General features: G+C 38.6%; 2 protein-coding genes across 2 annotated transcripts in view; both read left to right on the top strand.

Moving 5' to 3' along the window:
- The window catches only part of LOC101304136 (TMV resistance protein N-like), a 20,420-nt gene extending 18,826 nt beyond the window's left edge, over positions 1–1,594 (top strand). The window contains exons 6-7 of the mRNA XM_004307840.1: positions 859–977; positions 1,025–1,594. Coding sequence (XP_004307888.1) covers positions 859–977; positions 1,025–1,594 — 689 coding nt within the window. The remainder of the gene's footprint in view (positions 1–858; positions 978–1,024) is intronic.
- Positions 1,595–6,639: 5,045 nt separating this feature from the next.
- On the top strand, positions 6,640–10,496 carry LOC101303275 (TMV resistance protein N-like). The gene is made up of 5 exons (XM_004307838.1): positions 6,640–7,133; positions 7,400–8,501; positions 8,605–8,880; positions 8,958–9,857; positions 9,927–10,496. The coding sequence occupies exons 1-5, from the start codon at positions 6,640–6,642 to the stop codon at positions 10,494–10,496; spliced, it is 3,342 nt and encodes a 1,113-aa protein (XP_004307886.1).
- The last annotated feature ends 3,857 nt before the right edge of the window (positions 10,497–14,353 follow it).

Below are 14,353 nucleotides of genomic sequence, written 5' to 3'. Positions count from 1 at the left end.
ATAAAGTAAGTCATTGAATATCTTCTGTGCACGCATATAATTAAAATTCAAAGGTTCTGCATGAGAGCTGATTGTTCTACCATTCTTCATGCTTTCTACAGTACTTGAGCAAGTTGAAATCTATCGACCTTAGTTACTCCATAAACTTGACAAGGACACCAGATTTCACAGGTATTCCAAGTCTTGAGAGGTTGGTTCTTGTAGGTTGTACCAAGCTAGTTAAGATTCATCCATCCATTGCATTGCTCAAGAGACTCAAAATTTGGAATTTTAGAGACTGCAAAAGTATTAAGAGTCTACCGAGTGAAGTGCATATGGAGTTTCTTGAAAAATTTGATGTATCTGGCTGCTCAAAACTGAAAATGATTCCAGAATTTTTGGGGAAAACGAAATTATCAAAGCTTTGTTTAGGTGGGAGTGCTGTTGAGAAACTGCCTTCATCAAGTGAGCACTTGAATACGAGTTTGATGGAGCTTGATTTGAATGGAATTGTTACAAGTGAGCAGCCGTACTCCCTTTTTCTTAGGCTGCAGAATCTCATGGTATCATCTTTTGGCTTCTTTCCAAGAAAGAGTCCTCAATTAGCTTCCTTGAAGCATTACTCTTGTTTGAGGGAATTAAATCTGAACGACTGTAATCTCTATGAAGGAGATATTCCCAATGATTTTGGTTCTTTGTCCTCCTTAGAGTTTTTGGAACTCAGAGGAAACAATTTTGTTAGCCTACCTGCAAGCATGCATTTGCTTTCTAAGCTTTCTTATATTAATGTAAGAGAATGCAAAAGGCTTCAACAATTGCCAGAACTTCCAGTAAATCACCACTTACATGTGGAAGCCGACAATTGTACTTCATTACAAGTGTTTCCAGGACCATCAGATTTGTGCCCATCTGCTTTTTCGCTAATCAATTGCTTGAGTACGGTCGCTAATCAAGATGCTAGTTATTTTTTGTATTCAGCGCTAAAGCGGTTGCTTGAGGTTCCTCTCTCTCTCTCTCTCTCTCTCTGATGGTTGGTATGGTGCAGGTAACCCCTCATTTCAACCATCTCCGGTTGGCAATTCCTGGAAGTGAAATTCCTGTGTGGTTCAGTAATCAAAGTGTGGGAGACTCGGTGACTGAGAAGTTCCCTTTGGATGCAAGTAATAGCAAGTTGATTGGATTTGCTGCATGTGCTCTAATTGTACCTCAAGAAAATCCGTCTGCCAGACCTGATTTATTTAGCTTTAATTGGTACAATTATAGTACCGGTACTTTGTTAGGAGGATTTAGTTTCTTTATATATCCAGGTTTTTCAGATCACCTTATGTTAGCTATTTTGCCCAAATGCCGTCTAAAGGACACATGCAATGAGGTGAAGTTTGTCTTTGAAATCATTTCATTGGGAAACAACAGAGAGGTGAAGCAATGTGGGTCCCGTGCACTGTACGAGCACGAGATGGAAGAGGTGATCAGTAGAATGAACCAATCCAAGTGCAACATTTCTCTTTACGAGGCTACGGATGAACAAGAAGGTGCCATGGTCAAGGCAACACAAAAGGCAACAACAAGCAGAAGCAGTGGCTCCGACGACGAATATTACTCTGCAGAAGAATGAAAGAATTTCAGCAGAACCCATTGAACCGTCTTCCTTTGTAAGCATCCAGTGCCTCGAAGCAAAAATGAAAGGCTAACACTTGTATTTTCACTAAGAAGTAATTGACCATTTCACATTTCAACATCTTTGTTCTCTCTCATGTGGACACATTTTACCATTTGTACGCTCTGCCATCTTGAATTCTTGATCAATAACAAGAAGATCATGTTTGCTATTGATCCACTTCATTTTCAAGTCTGTTAGTTTTCAAAGCCAAAAGGAAGCTCATCTCATAAAGTTTTTCTATTTTTGGATTGAGAAGAATGCTTCACATGGTTTGAAACAAAAGAGTATAAATTTATAATTCACTGTCATCAATGAAGCTAATTCCCTATGGCAGAGGAATATATACACATGAAGCACTCAAACTCAGCCAAAAACATTTTTTTTTTCCAGTAGTAGCATTACCAGAGGTTCCGATTGAAAATACTCGTTACTTATTTTGCTCTAGCTTCAATCTCATGTTCATCACCAGAGGATCCAGATGAAATGACAATGACTCTAGCTTCATTTTCTTGCTCATCACCAAAGGATCCGGAGGAAATTATCACGGCTCTGACTTTATTTCCTGTTAATTCCAATGAATATCTCAATACACTGGTGTCCATACATCTTGCAAATTAACATAAGCATAAGAACATTTTCTAAAAACATACCAGGACTAGGGTAGTGGATGGAACTTTCCATATCATCCCAACCTATGATGCGTACTCGGAAATGAGAATGTTCGCCATCATAGTTGAACACCAAGAGCTCACCTTCTTCAAGTAAGTAAAACTGAGTAAATGCTTTCCACCCCTCCTCTAACCACATATGGTTACCACATGGTGACTTACTCAACTTTACTTTCCAAGGTTCTTCCCAGTTTGGAACTTTGAGGAATATATGATCCCCCATTTGATGTCCATACTTCTTCACAGCTGCAGCTGGAAGTTCTTGTACATAGGTATATAGTTAGACTTGGTCACAATGCATAATGGTGGGTTCAAATTAGAGGCAAAACAAGCCACAAACAGATGAAGATACAGCTAAAAACCAAGGCCAAGGGAATAGAGACTTGCTAATATTGAAGGCAAAACAAGCCTCAAATCATTACAATGCTGGTAATTTAACTATCTATTATAGCGCTGGCGCTGCTTACTATTCTTATTCATAACAATGCGCGGGCGCTTGAGCTTAGTAATGGGCCTGGTGTTGGGCCTGCGTTTGGGGCATGCTGCGTGGCTTTGTGTTCTTGCTCCACGATTAGAGAGAACACTAATGAGAGGTCAAGCCACTCTCTCTGCCTTTTTTTCATCGATCTCTTTCTCTCCCAGTTTTCTCTTCATCTCTACTCATCATCCTTACCAGACCGATTCGAGTGATTGGTTTACTGTTTTGTTATTGCTGGGGCTGGGACGGCTGGGTGAGAGATCGGGGTAACCCTACCAGCTGTGTTTAGAGATATCGAGGTCACATGCCGGGAGAGGAAGTGACTTCATGCTGGGATGAGGTGATACCTTTTGCTTATGTTCAATTTCAATTCTGGGTTTTATCTGAGTTCGTATTCCCTCAGATTTCGGCCACCGATTCTGTTTTGGGTTTTGTTTTCTTTTCTGTAAGAATCAGAGACAGAGAAGTTGATCAAGGAATTGGAGATATCTGAGGCATTGATATCCAGGCTGCTGGTTTGAAAGTTGCTGAGCAGTATGTTATGGCTTTTGGAAATGTCGCCAAACAGGTGAAAAAAGAAGCATTGAACTTTTTGTGTATGCTGTTCTTATAATATGCTCAAAACTGATAATTAAAATTGCCTTCCTTCTAATCTGAGTCTCCTTTACCTTTTTTCCAGAGCACAACACTTTTACTTCCTAATGATGCTACTGGTCTCTCCTCCCAGATTTCTCAAGCCATGTTGCTTTACAAAAGGTTGGGTGGGAAATCGACCACTGGATCAACTGGAGGCTTTGAGGCCGTTAATCCCTCGGAAAAATCTCAGAGTGCCACTAAAGTGATTGAGGATGAAACAGCCAGTGAAGAGAAGGCTTCAAAGTTTTCCCTTCAAAACCAGCCTAGGTTTTCTCTTCAAAACAACAAGTAGAATGTAGGTGAATCTTCTCAATATCACAATCGGAGAACTTTTGGGTCTTCACAGCAGACTTGTCCATTTTAATATGAGCTGTAATTAACTAGAAGGTATTACATCCCTGCTGTGGCAGATATAGACTAATCCTGAGATGGAAATTTTTGTCTGGTTTGAAAGTTGAAACTGATTCAACAATGATATGAATTCTCTGATCATTTAGGTGAAGGGTGGTTTTACTTGATTACTAGTTACAAGTAATGCAATTGCGTGAGGTTTTGCTTTTCCTGGTACCTTTTGTGTAAACAATGCAGAGGCCCGTTTTGGCAAGGATCTGCATTACAGTTGCATTATTAAGTAAACAGATTGGCTGAGTATGGAAATCAATCGGGGAAACTCCGAAAGCGATATCAAGCGAGTCCCTAATCTATTCTCAAGCAATGAGTTACAACCTGCAATTTACAAGTCGTAACAGTTGTAGCACTATTCTGTTTGGTGTTGTCATAGATGGTTAATTCTGTGTAGAGAATCTGATTTTGTTGCCGATACCTTGATAAACATGAAGGTTTTTTCCGGGAAGAAATTAAAATGCTTGTATGTTATCAACACGATATGTAGCAGTGAGGTTATAATCCTTATGTTACCTTTTGCATTTTATGAATGTCTGACCAGTTCCTCTTCCTCTGATTCTGTCTATACGTACTTGAAATAATGACTTGGTCATCCGCCATAAGTATATTAATCTATTTGAACACCTATGGAGTTGTAATTTTAAATGCCTGAAGTACGAGAAAATTTATAAACCATGAATTAAGTGTAGGGTGGAGCAATTCCTTGTACCGAATTTCTCAGATGAACTTTCACTCTTCTCATATATTTCGAGAAGGTAACAAAGTTGCAGATGCATTGACAAATGAAGGGATAAGTCTTCAGGTTTGACGTGGTGGGACTTGCCCCCAACTTTTGTTATTTCTCTTTGTAATAATGATTGGTTGGGGTTTCCCATCTTTCGTTCTGTTAGTTTTTGTTATTTTATTGTGAGTTATATGTTTATTTTTTGTTTTTGATAGGAGTGGAGCTAAGTCCCTTCTCTTATGGGTCTATGGTGTATTTGTCATTTTCCTTTTTAATAAATTATTCTCGTTTCATCGAGGTTTAAAGCCAAAAAAAAGGAAAAAAAAAATAATTAGAATTCCTACATCGTGCTCTTCTAATTAAGAGGTGTTGGGATGTGCTTTCTTCTTCCTCTCCAGCTTCTGTTTTACTTAGAGCTCGGTTCTTGAAGGAAGATTTTCAGCCTCTAAAGTCTTATAAGAGATCTTCAGTCTGGTTGGGTATAAAAAAGGTTTGGCCTACTTTCTTTAATTCATTGCAGTGGTGTGTGGGAGATGGTAGGAAAATTTCTTTTTGGCTTGATAATTGGCTGGGGAAGCCTCTGGCTTCTAGTATTGGAGTGATTGGCTGCATCCCTCTTCATGCCAAGGTGAATGAGTTTATTGTGGACTCGCATTGGGCTCTACCAGCTCTAACAGCAAAAGAAGCATTTGTCTATTTTTCAAGTCATATTGTTCGCCGAAGCTGGGGAAAAGTTATATGGAGTAAAGCAATCCAACCATGCAAAAGTCTTGTTGTTTGGAAGGCTCTTCATGGGCGATTGTTAACTGATGATGCATTGCAGAGGCGTGGTTTTTCCCTCCCATCTTGTTGTTCCTTCTGTGGTAGTCATGCCGAGACGGGGGTACATCTTCTTCTACGCTGCCCTCGAATTATGGTTTTATGGAAATGGGTGTGCCTTCTATTTAGTCATTCTTTCTCCCCATGGAGTAGTCTTGAAGATGTATTTTTGGGAGGTTGGGTGTCAGCCTTCTCCAAGCAGAAACGGAGGCTTTGGATTTTTATAGCTTGCACTCTAATCTGGTATATTTGGATCACTAGAAATCTGCTGCGTTTTGAAGGTAAGGTTTTCGATGCTTTAGAGGCCCAGCGTCATCTTCTGGATTTGTTCAAGGAATCGGTTCGGGAATCTTTTCATACCTACAACAACCATGCAGTTGTTTCTGTTTACTCTAGGCTTGGTATCTCACAATTATCGGCCAATGCTCCTAGTTTCACTCCTCAGTATGAAGCTACTGACTGATTTTTTATATGGTCCACATTTGTGGGACTGTATGCATGCAAGGTTGAGCATATGTTTTTTTCTTTATTTAGGGAAGTGCATGATACAGGAGGTCAGGTTTTGTTCCCCTCCTTTTTTTGTATTACCTTTATATTTTTAATAAGATAGGGGGCTAATTACCCTCAATTAAAAAAAAATAAAAAAAAAAGAAAAAAGTTTCAGCCCTAGTCTTCACTTTTAGTCGTCTCCTTCTCTACTGTGAGCGAGATGTTGACAAGCGTGCAATTTGGTTTAAGACTTCCTATATTTCCAAATCAACCTTATGAGTTTCTGCATGTAGGACGAAAACGAAGACTACCAAGTATTTCAGTTGAGACCTTTCTAAGTCGTCGCTGCTTAGATTAGATACATGAAGTCCAAAACCTACCTCAGATTACATCATAGACTTTAAAGCCAAGAGACTTTCATTGTCCACCACCCAAACTAATATCATTTCATTCTGTTGGAATGAAAATGTATAATTTCATTACGTGAAGTCTCTTCCACGTATGGATTCCTAGACAAAGGAGTCGAGGACTTGGAATATAGACTTTTAGACATTTACATCCTATAAATTAACTTGCGCTCCCAAAAGCAGCTACTCAATCTCACAAGATTTTGAAAACTTTGTATAATGAATAGGTCTGCTTTATTCAAACCTACCATGCGCCTTACTGTTGTTCACTACATGCATGAAAGTTGAAACACCTTCTCTCGATCGTGTACAAATTATTTTCGAGTGATTGAGCATCATGAGCAGACCTCTGATCACTAATCAATCACTTTCTGATGGCGTTGAGCACCCAAACTGGGTCTGCAGGTTCAGCTTTCCCATGGAAGTACGACGTGTTTTTGAGCTTCAGAGGCGAAGACACCCGTAAGGGCTTCACAGATTACTTGTATGACAAGTTGCAGTGGCGAGGAATCAGGACTTTCAGGGATGATCCACACCTTGAAAGAGGCACAACAATCTCTCAAGAACTCCTCACTGCAATCGAGCAATCCAGGTTTGCGATCATTGTTCTCTCGCCAAACTATGCTACTTCCACTTGGTGCTTGCTTGAACTGTCTAAGATTCTTGAATGCATGGAGGAGAGGGGGTCTATTCTGCCAATATTTTATGAGGTGGAATCCTCTGATGTGAGACATCAAAGAAGGAGCTTTGCTGAAGCGTTTGAAAAACATGAAGAGAAGTTTGGAGAAGGAAATAAGGAGGTGGAAGGGTGGAGAGGTGCTTTAACCAAAGTGGCCAATCTTGCTGGGTGGAGTTCAAAGAAGTATAGGTAAGATCAAATAACGGACTTTGATGTTTTGAATGTCTTTGATGATTGAAATCTCCAAATTGTGAGCTTCAAATTAGTGACTGCTTAGACACACTATGCCATGCACATTGAACTATATATTGACCTAATTTGATGGTTCACATCTGAAGTTTTACTCTATAGGAGCATAGAATGCCCACTTTCTTACTGCGGTTCAGTTCAAACATAGAAGTGAAACTTATTATGTTCATATATTCAGCTTGAGAATTGTTGTATTCTTATTGTAGGTATGAGACAGAGCTTATCAAAGCGATTGTGCAAGTACTGTGGAGCAAAGTGCATCCTAGTCTCACTGTATTTGGTTCCTCAGAGAAGTTGGTTGGAATGGATGCTAAGCTGGAGGAAATAGATGTTCTTTTAGATAAAGAAGCAAATGATGTTCGCTTTATAGGGATATGGGGGATGGGTGGTCTTGGTAAGACAACCCTTGCTAAACTAGTTTATGAGAAAATCTCTCATCAATTTGAAGTTTGCATCTTCCTTGCTAATGTCAGAGAGGTTTCCGCCACCCATGGTCTAGTTTATCTACAGAAGCAAATTCTTTCCCAGATGTTGAATGAAGAAAATGTTCAAGTATGGGATGTTTATAGAGTAATCACTACGATAAAAAGATGCTTTTGTCATAAAGCGGTTCTTCTAGTTCTTGACGATGTGGATCAATCAGAACAACTGGAAAACTTGGTGGGAGAAAAAGACAGCTTTGGTTTGAGAAGTAGAATCATCATTACAACTAGAGATCGGCAAGTACTAGTCACACATGATATAGAAGAACCATATGAGTTGAAGACACTGAACGAAAATGAAGCTCTTAAGCTCTTCAGTGGGAAAGCCTTCAGGAAAGACGAGCCTGATCAAGATTATGTAGAACAGTCCAAGAGTTTTGTTAGGTATGCTGGAGGTCTTCCCTTAGCTCTTAAAACTTTGGGGTCTTTCTTGTATAAAAGAAGTGCACATTCATGGAGTTCTGCACTGCAAAAACTACAACAAACTCCCAACCGAACAGTTTTTGAAATACTGAAAATAAGTTTTGATGGACTTGATGAGACGGAGAAGAAAATTTTTCTGGACATTGCTTGTTTTCACAGGCTGTATAACAACGAGTCTATGATTGAACTTGCATACAGCTCTGAATTTTGCACTCGTATTACAATAGATGTTCTTGTTGAGAAATCTCTCTTAACTATTTCATCAGACAATGAAATAGGTATACATGATTCGATACGAGATATGGGATGTGAAATTGTTCGCCAAGAGTCTTATGAAGATCCTGGCAGACGCAGTCGGTTGTGGCTTCGGAATGACATTTTTCATGTATTCACAAAGAATACGGTAAGGTTTTAAACAAATTGAATTACCAAGCTTGGATAAGCACTGTCATTTTATTTAACAAGTAAAACACTTAATCGTGGAATTTACCTATCTGTTTTAACAGGGAACAGAAGCCATTGAAGGCATATTGTTGTACTTGGATAACTTAGAGGAGACAGATTGGAATCTTGAAACTTTCTCTAAAATGTGTAAACTAAAGTTGCTCTACATTCATAATTTGAGGCTTTCAGTTGGCCCAAAATATCTTCCCAATGCCTTGAGATATCTGAATTGGAGTCGGTATCCTTCAAAATATCTCCCACCAGGTTTTCAGCCGGATGAACTTACCGAACTTAGTTTGGTTTTTAGCAACATTGATCACCTCTGGAATGGAATAAAAGTAAGCCATTGAATATTTAAATTTTAAAGTTCCTGCTTGGAAGCTGACTTTTCTACCATTCTTCATGTTTTCTACAGTACTTGAGCAAGTTGAAATCTATCGATCTTAGTTACTCCGTAAACTTAACAAGGACCCCAGATTTCACAGGTACTCCAAATCTTGAGAAGTTGGTTTTTGTAGGTTGTACGAATTTAGTTAAGATTCATCCATCCATTGCATTGCTCAAGAGACTCAAAATTTGGAATTTTAGAGACTGCAAAAGTATTAAGAGTCTACCGAGTGAAGTGCATATGGAGTTTATTGAAATATTTGATGTATCTGGCTGCTCAAAGCTGAAAAGGATTCCAGAATTTGTGGGGCAAATGAAAAGATTATCAAAGCTATCTTTAGGTGGGAGTGCTGTTGAGAAACTGCCTTCATCAATTGAGTTATTGAGTGAGAGTCTGGTGAAGCTTGATTTGAATGGAAGTGTTATAAGAGAGCAGCCGTACTCCCTTTTTCTTAAGCTGCAGAATCTCATGGTATCATCTTTTGTCTTCTTTCCAAGAAAGAGTCCTCACCCTTTGATTCCTCTATTAGCTTCCTTGAAGCATTTCTCTTGTTTGAGGGAATTAAATCTGAACGACTGTAATCTCTGTGAAGGAGAGATTCCCAATGATATTAGTTCTTTGTCCTCCTTACAGAGCTTGCAACTCAGAGGAAACAATTTTGTTAGCCTTCCTGCAAGCATTCATTTGCTTTCTAAGCTTAGACATATTAATGTAAGGGATTGCAAAAGGCTTCAACAATTGCCAGAACTTCCGGTAAATCACCACTTACATGTGCTAGCCGACAATTGTACTTCGTTACAAGTGTTTCCAGAACCATCAGATTTGTGCCCAGCTTTTTTATTCACTGGCATCAATTGCTTGAGTACGGTCGCTAATCAAGATGCTAGTTATTTTTTGTATTCAGCGCTAAAGCGGTTGTTGCTTGAGGTCTCTCTCTCTCTCTCTCTCTCTCTCTGATTATTTTTGTATATGTCTCTTATGATGGTTCATATGCAGGATCCTGGGCTTTATTTCTGTTTCGTAATTCCTGGAAGTGAAATTCCTGAGTGGTTCAAAAATAATCAAAGTGTGGGAGGCTCGGTAATTGAGAAGTTACCTTCGGATGCAAGTAATAGCAAGTTGATTGGGTTTGCTGTATGTGCTCTATTTCTGCCTCCAGAGAATCCGTCTGCCGACGATCCTGATATCTTGAGAGTTGATTGGTACAATTATAGTACCGGTGCTCAGTTAGATGGGTTTGGTTACTATATATATCCAGGTTTTTCAGATCACCTTATGTTAAAAATTTTGCCCAAACGCCTTCTAAAGGACACAGGCAATGAGGTGAAGTTTGTCTTTGAAATCCGTTCATTGGGAGGCACAAAGGAGGTGAAGCAATGTGGGTCCCGTGCAGTGTACGAGCACGACATGGAAGAGGTGATCAGTAGAATGAACCAATCCAAGTGCAACATTTCTCTTTACGAGGCTACGGATGAACAAGAAGGTGTCATGGTTAAGGCAACACAAAAGGCAACAATAAGCACAAGCGGTGGCTCCGACGACGAATATTACTCTGCAGAGGAATGAAAGAATATTACTCTGTAGAATAATGAAAGAATTTCAGCAGAACTCATTGAACCGTCTTCCTTTGTGCTGGTTTAAGCATCTAGTGACTCGAAGCTAAAATGAAAGGCCAACACTTGTATTCTCATTTCTCACTAAGAAGTAATTGACCATTTCACATTTCAACATCTTTCTTCTCTCTTATGTGGACACATTTTACCATTTGCACGCTCTGCCATCTTGAATTCTTGATCAATAACAAGATCATGTTTGCTATTAATCCACTTCTTTTTCAAGTCTCTATTAGTTTTCAAGGCAAAAAGAAAGCTCATTTCACAAAGTTTTTCTATTTTTGGATTCAGAAGAATGCTTCACATAATTTGAAACAAAATAGTAGAAATTTATAATTTATTGTCATCGATTAAGCTAATTCCCTATGACAGAGGAATATATACACATGAAGCACTCAAACTCAACCAAAAACAATTTTTTTTCTTTTTTCAGTAGTAGCATTACCAGAGGTTCTGAGTTCCGATTGAAAAGACTCATTACTTATTTTGCTCTAGCTTCAATCTCATGTTCATCACCAGAGGATCCAGATGAAATGGCAATGAGTCTAGCTTCAAGTTCTTGTTCATCACCGGAGGATCCGGAGGAAATTATCACGGCTCTGACTTCATTTCCTGTTAATTCCAATGAATATCTCAACACACTAGTGTCCATACATCTTGCAAATTAACAGAAGCATAAGAACATTTTCTAAAAACATACCAGGACTAGGGTAGTGGATTTCCATATCATCCCAACCTATGATGCGTACTCGGAAATGAGAATGTTCGCCATAATAGTTGAACACCAAGAGCTCACCTTCTTCAAGCAAGTAAAACTGAGTAAATGCTTTCCACCCCTTCTCTAACCACATATGGTTACCACATGGTGACTTACTCAACTTTACTTTCCAAGGTTCTTCCCAGTTTGGAACTTTGAGGAATATATGATCCCCCATTTGATGTCCATACTTCTTCACAGCTACAGCTGGAAGTTCCTGTACATAGGTATATAGTTAGACTTGGTCACAATGCATAATGGTGGGTTCTGTGTAGAGACTAGAGAATCTGATTTTGTTGCCGACACCTTAATAATAATTGGTCATCTACACTGGTTGATTATGAAGGTTTTTTCTGGGGTTACCATCCTTTTATGTAAAAGCAAACATCTCTAACACAATGAGAATTGAAAGCTTGAGTTAAAGCAGGTTGAAGCCCAGCAGTTGAAGCCCAACCACGCATGCATCGTTCTCAACCACACATGCCTTTATGCTTTATATATCAACATCTTCACTCCCTCTTTCTCTCAAACCCTAAAACTAAACAAGCCGCCGCTGATTCCTTCGTCCTATCGTCTCTACTTCGGTAGAGATGTCGGAGTTCAGCCCTGGAATTAGACCTATGTAATTACAATTGAAGAATTTAATGAGATCGGTAATAGAGGTATTATTTCTTCACTCTTACTGAGAGCTCTTATTGCAATTCTATTGATCTTTGATCCTATGTTTCTGTATCATTGATCGTTTTGATATTCAATCTTTCCAGAAAGCTGCTACCGAGGTGGGTCGGTCAATGAGCTCACCCGTGGCAGAGAAAAATGAATCAACTTGCAAAGGCAGCATATGAGGTGATTATGAAGGTTCAGGCGATGAAGAGGTATTGTTGTTTAACCAATTCGTTGTTTTTATTCAGTGTAGTGGTTTTTGAGCTTTGATCAACTCTTTAAGAGGATGTTTCAGTGCATGTAGTGGTTTTTGAGCATGTTTTCATTTGATCTAATTTACTGTCAAGTCAATTGTTGAACTGTGATTGTTATGGAATTAATAAACTTACTTCTAAGCTCTTATCTTTGCGGCTGCTCACCAATTCAGTATTCTTTTCAACTCTATATGCAGATTCTCGATCGTGAACACTTTTCATATGACCCTGTTCCTCAACTTCAATTGCAGACGCAACCGCTTTCTGCCAAAATCTCTTGACTGCACAGATTGCCAAATTGAGATTGGTAGAAGCTTTTGAATAGTGGTGCATGTTGACCTTGCTTTCCTTGCTTTCACCAGTAAGGCTTCAGAATACGGATGGTTGAGCGACACGGATGGGTGAGTGGCTCAATGGGCTCACCAAAACAAATTTTCTTTGATTCGATCTTGCTGATATTATTTGCGTCGAGGAAGAATGATAGATTTTCTTTGATTCGATCTTGCTGATACTAATCGCGTCGAGGAAGAATGATTGATGGTGTAGTGGTTTTTGAGCTTTGATGATCTCTTAAGAAGATGTTTTCATTTGATCTACTTTTGAACATTCAAGTCAATTGTTGAACTGTGATTGTTATGGAATTAATGGCTTAAACTTACGTCTAATCGATCTTAATCGCCCTCGATGCTTGTAATCTTTCCCTGGATTTATGAATGGCTTCTGGAATTGATCTTAACCGACTCTGCTTGTAATCTTTTTTGCTTAATGATAAAGTGGGGATTTATGAATGGCAAATTGGAATAGGTTTCAATGGAAATCTTTTTTGCTATATCCAAACAACTTCAATTTTCAGTTTTTGGGTAACATTGCTGTCTTGTGTTAAACTGTAATCAATTCCGTTCTAAACTTCCAATAAAAAGAGTTTATTTTTGCTCGATCACCCTCATCAATTTGTGTTATGAAGTTAGGAAGCTTTTCTAATGAGCACCTTTAAGGCTGCGTGCTCGATCACCCTCATCAATTTCTGTTATGAAGTTAAGAAGTTTTTCTAATGAGCACCTTTAAGTTAAGAACTTTTCGGTTTATCTCACTTTTCGATGTAGATCTTGACCGTTCAATTTATAAGTATTTATGAATTATCATTTATGCAACTTTTCAGTCATATTGAAAATCGTTAAGACATTCATAAGTGTGATTTATCAATTATAAACTTGAACGGTTCATGTTTGACATATTTGGTTCGTCCATTAATTTGATCTAGTTTGTTATCTTAACGATCACCGATTTTGTTGAAAATTTGTAGGGTTAATCTACACATATAGACCAAAAAACTGAACGGATGAGATACCAAGATGTGATCGAAAAATAGGTCTTTTAAACCATAAACCAAAAAGTCCTCAACTTAAGGGTTCTCACTAAAATGACTCAAGAAATTTGATTTTATATCAACTAGCCTAAAAAATACTATGTTTAGTTCCGCTCTGGTCATTAGGAAACGGAAAATTTTGACAAACCTAACCATCGAACTCTGTGGAATAAATATCATGCGTTGCAGCCGGCGGGCCTGCAGTTCCTTGAAGGTAATAATTTTCCCAGCAAAAGAAAATTATTAAACTTGGGATTACCCATGAAAACTATGACTAGAGCAAAGAACAAAAACTTCATCATGGAGACCCAAGTATTCATTGTTAATTACTAATTAGTCAAGCTCTTCCACAGGGCCTGCAATTGTTATATAACTTCTATTCTATTATGTTGGCCTGCAACGGAACTGTAATCCAAGTTACTTAAAGTCAAGGACAGGATGAGTCTCCTACTCTGCCTTGTATAATAAGACACACTTGCCTTTCTATTCTCACCAGTCCCTACTCCTTTACCGTTCGTCACTAATATACCACATAATTTATGCAGTAGAAACTTTGGCATTTGGATTTCATGTGTCTGTAATGGTCTGGCATTGTTATTTTGTTTGGGAAAAAGATCCGGCTCCACATGATTGTAATTTTTATTAATAATCCAAGATTCCATTCCACCTATAACAATCTCAGACTGATTCCTTCTTCATTGTTAGTTTTATATAAACTCAACCCGATTGATCCCCACGGCCATCATCGATTTATACTCCAACTTCTTTCC

This window comes from Fragaria vesca, linkage group LG7 (assembly GCF_000184155.1).
Source record: "Fragaria vesca subsp. vesca linkage group LG7, FraVesHawaii_1.0, whole genome shotgun sequence".
Lineage (NCBI taxonomy): Eukaryota > Viridiplantae > Streptophyta > Magnoliopsida > Rosales > Rosaceae > Fragaria > Fragaria vesca.
Note: the sequence above shows the minus strand (reverse complement) of the source record. Positions and strands in the feature narration are given on the sequence as shown.

Excerpts from the sequence above, each read along its gene's own strand:
- LOC101303275 (XM_004307838.1), top strand. The coding sequence starts at position 6,640 with ATGGCGTTGAGCACCCAAACTGGGTCTGCAGGTTCAGCTTTCCCATGG. Across the intron at positions 8,502-8,604 it reads ATGTATTCACAAAGAATACG|GGAACAGAAGCCATTGAAGG; the intron begins GTAAGGTTTTAA and ends CTGTTTTAACAG. Across the intron at positions 9,858-9,926 it reads TAAAGCGGTTGTTGCTTGAG|GATCCTGGGCTTTATTTCTG; the intron begins GTCTCTCTCTCT and ends GTTCATATGCAG.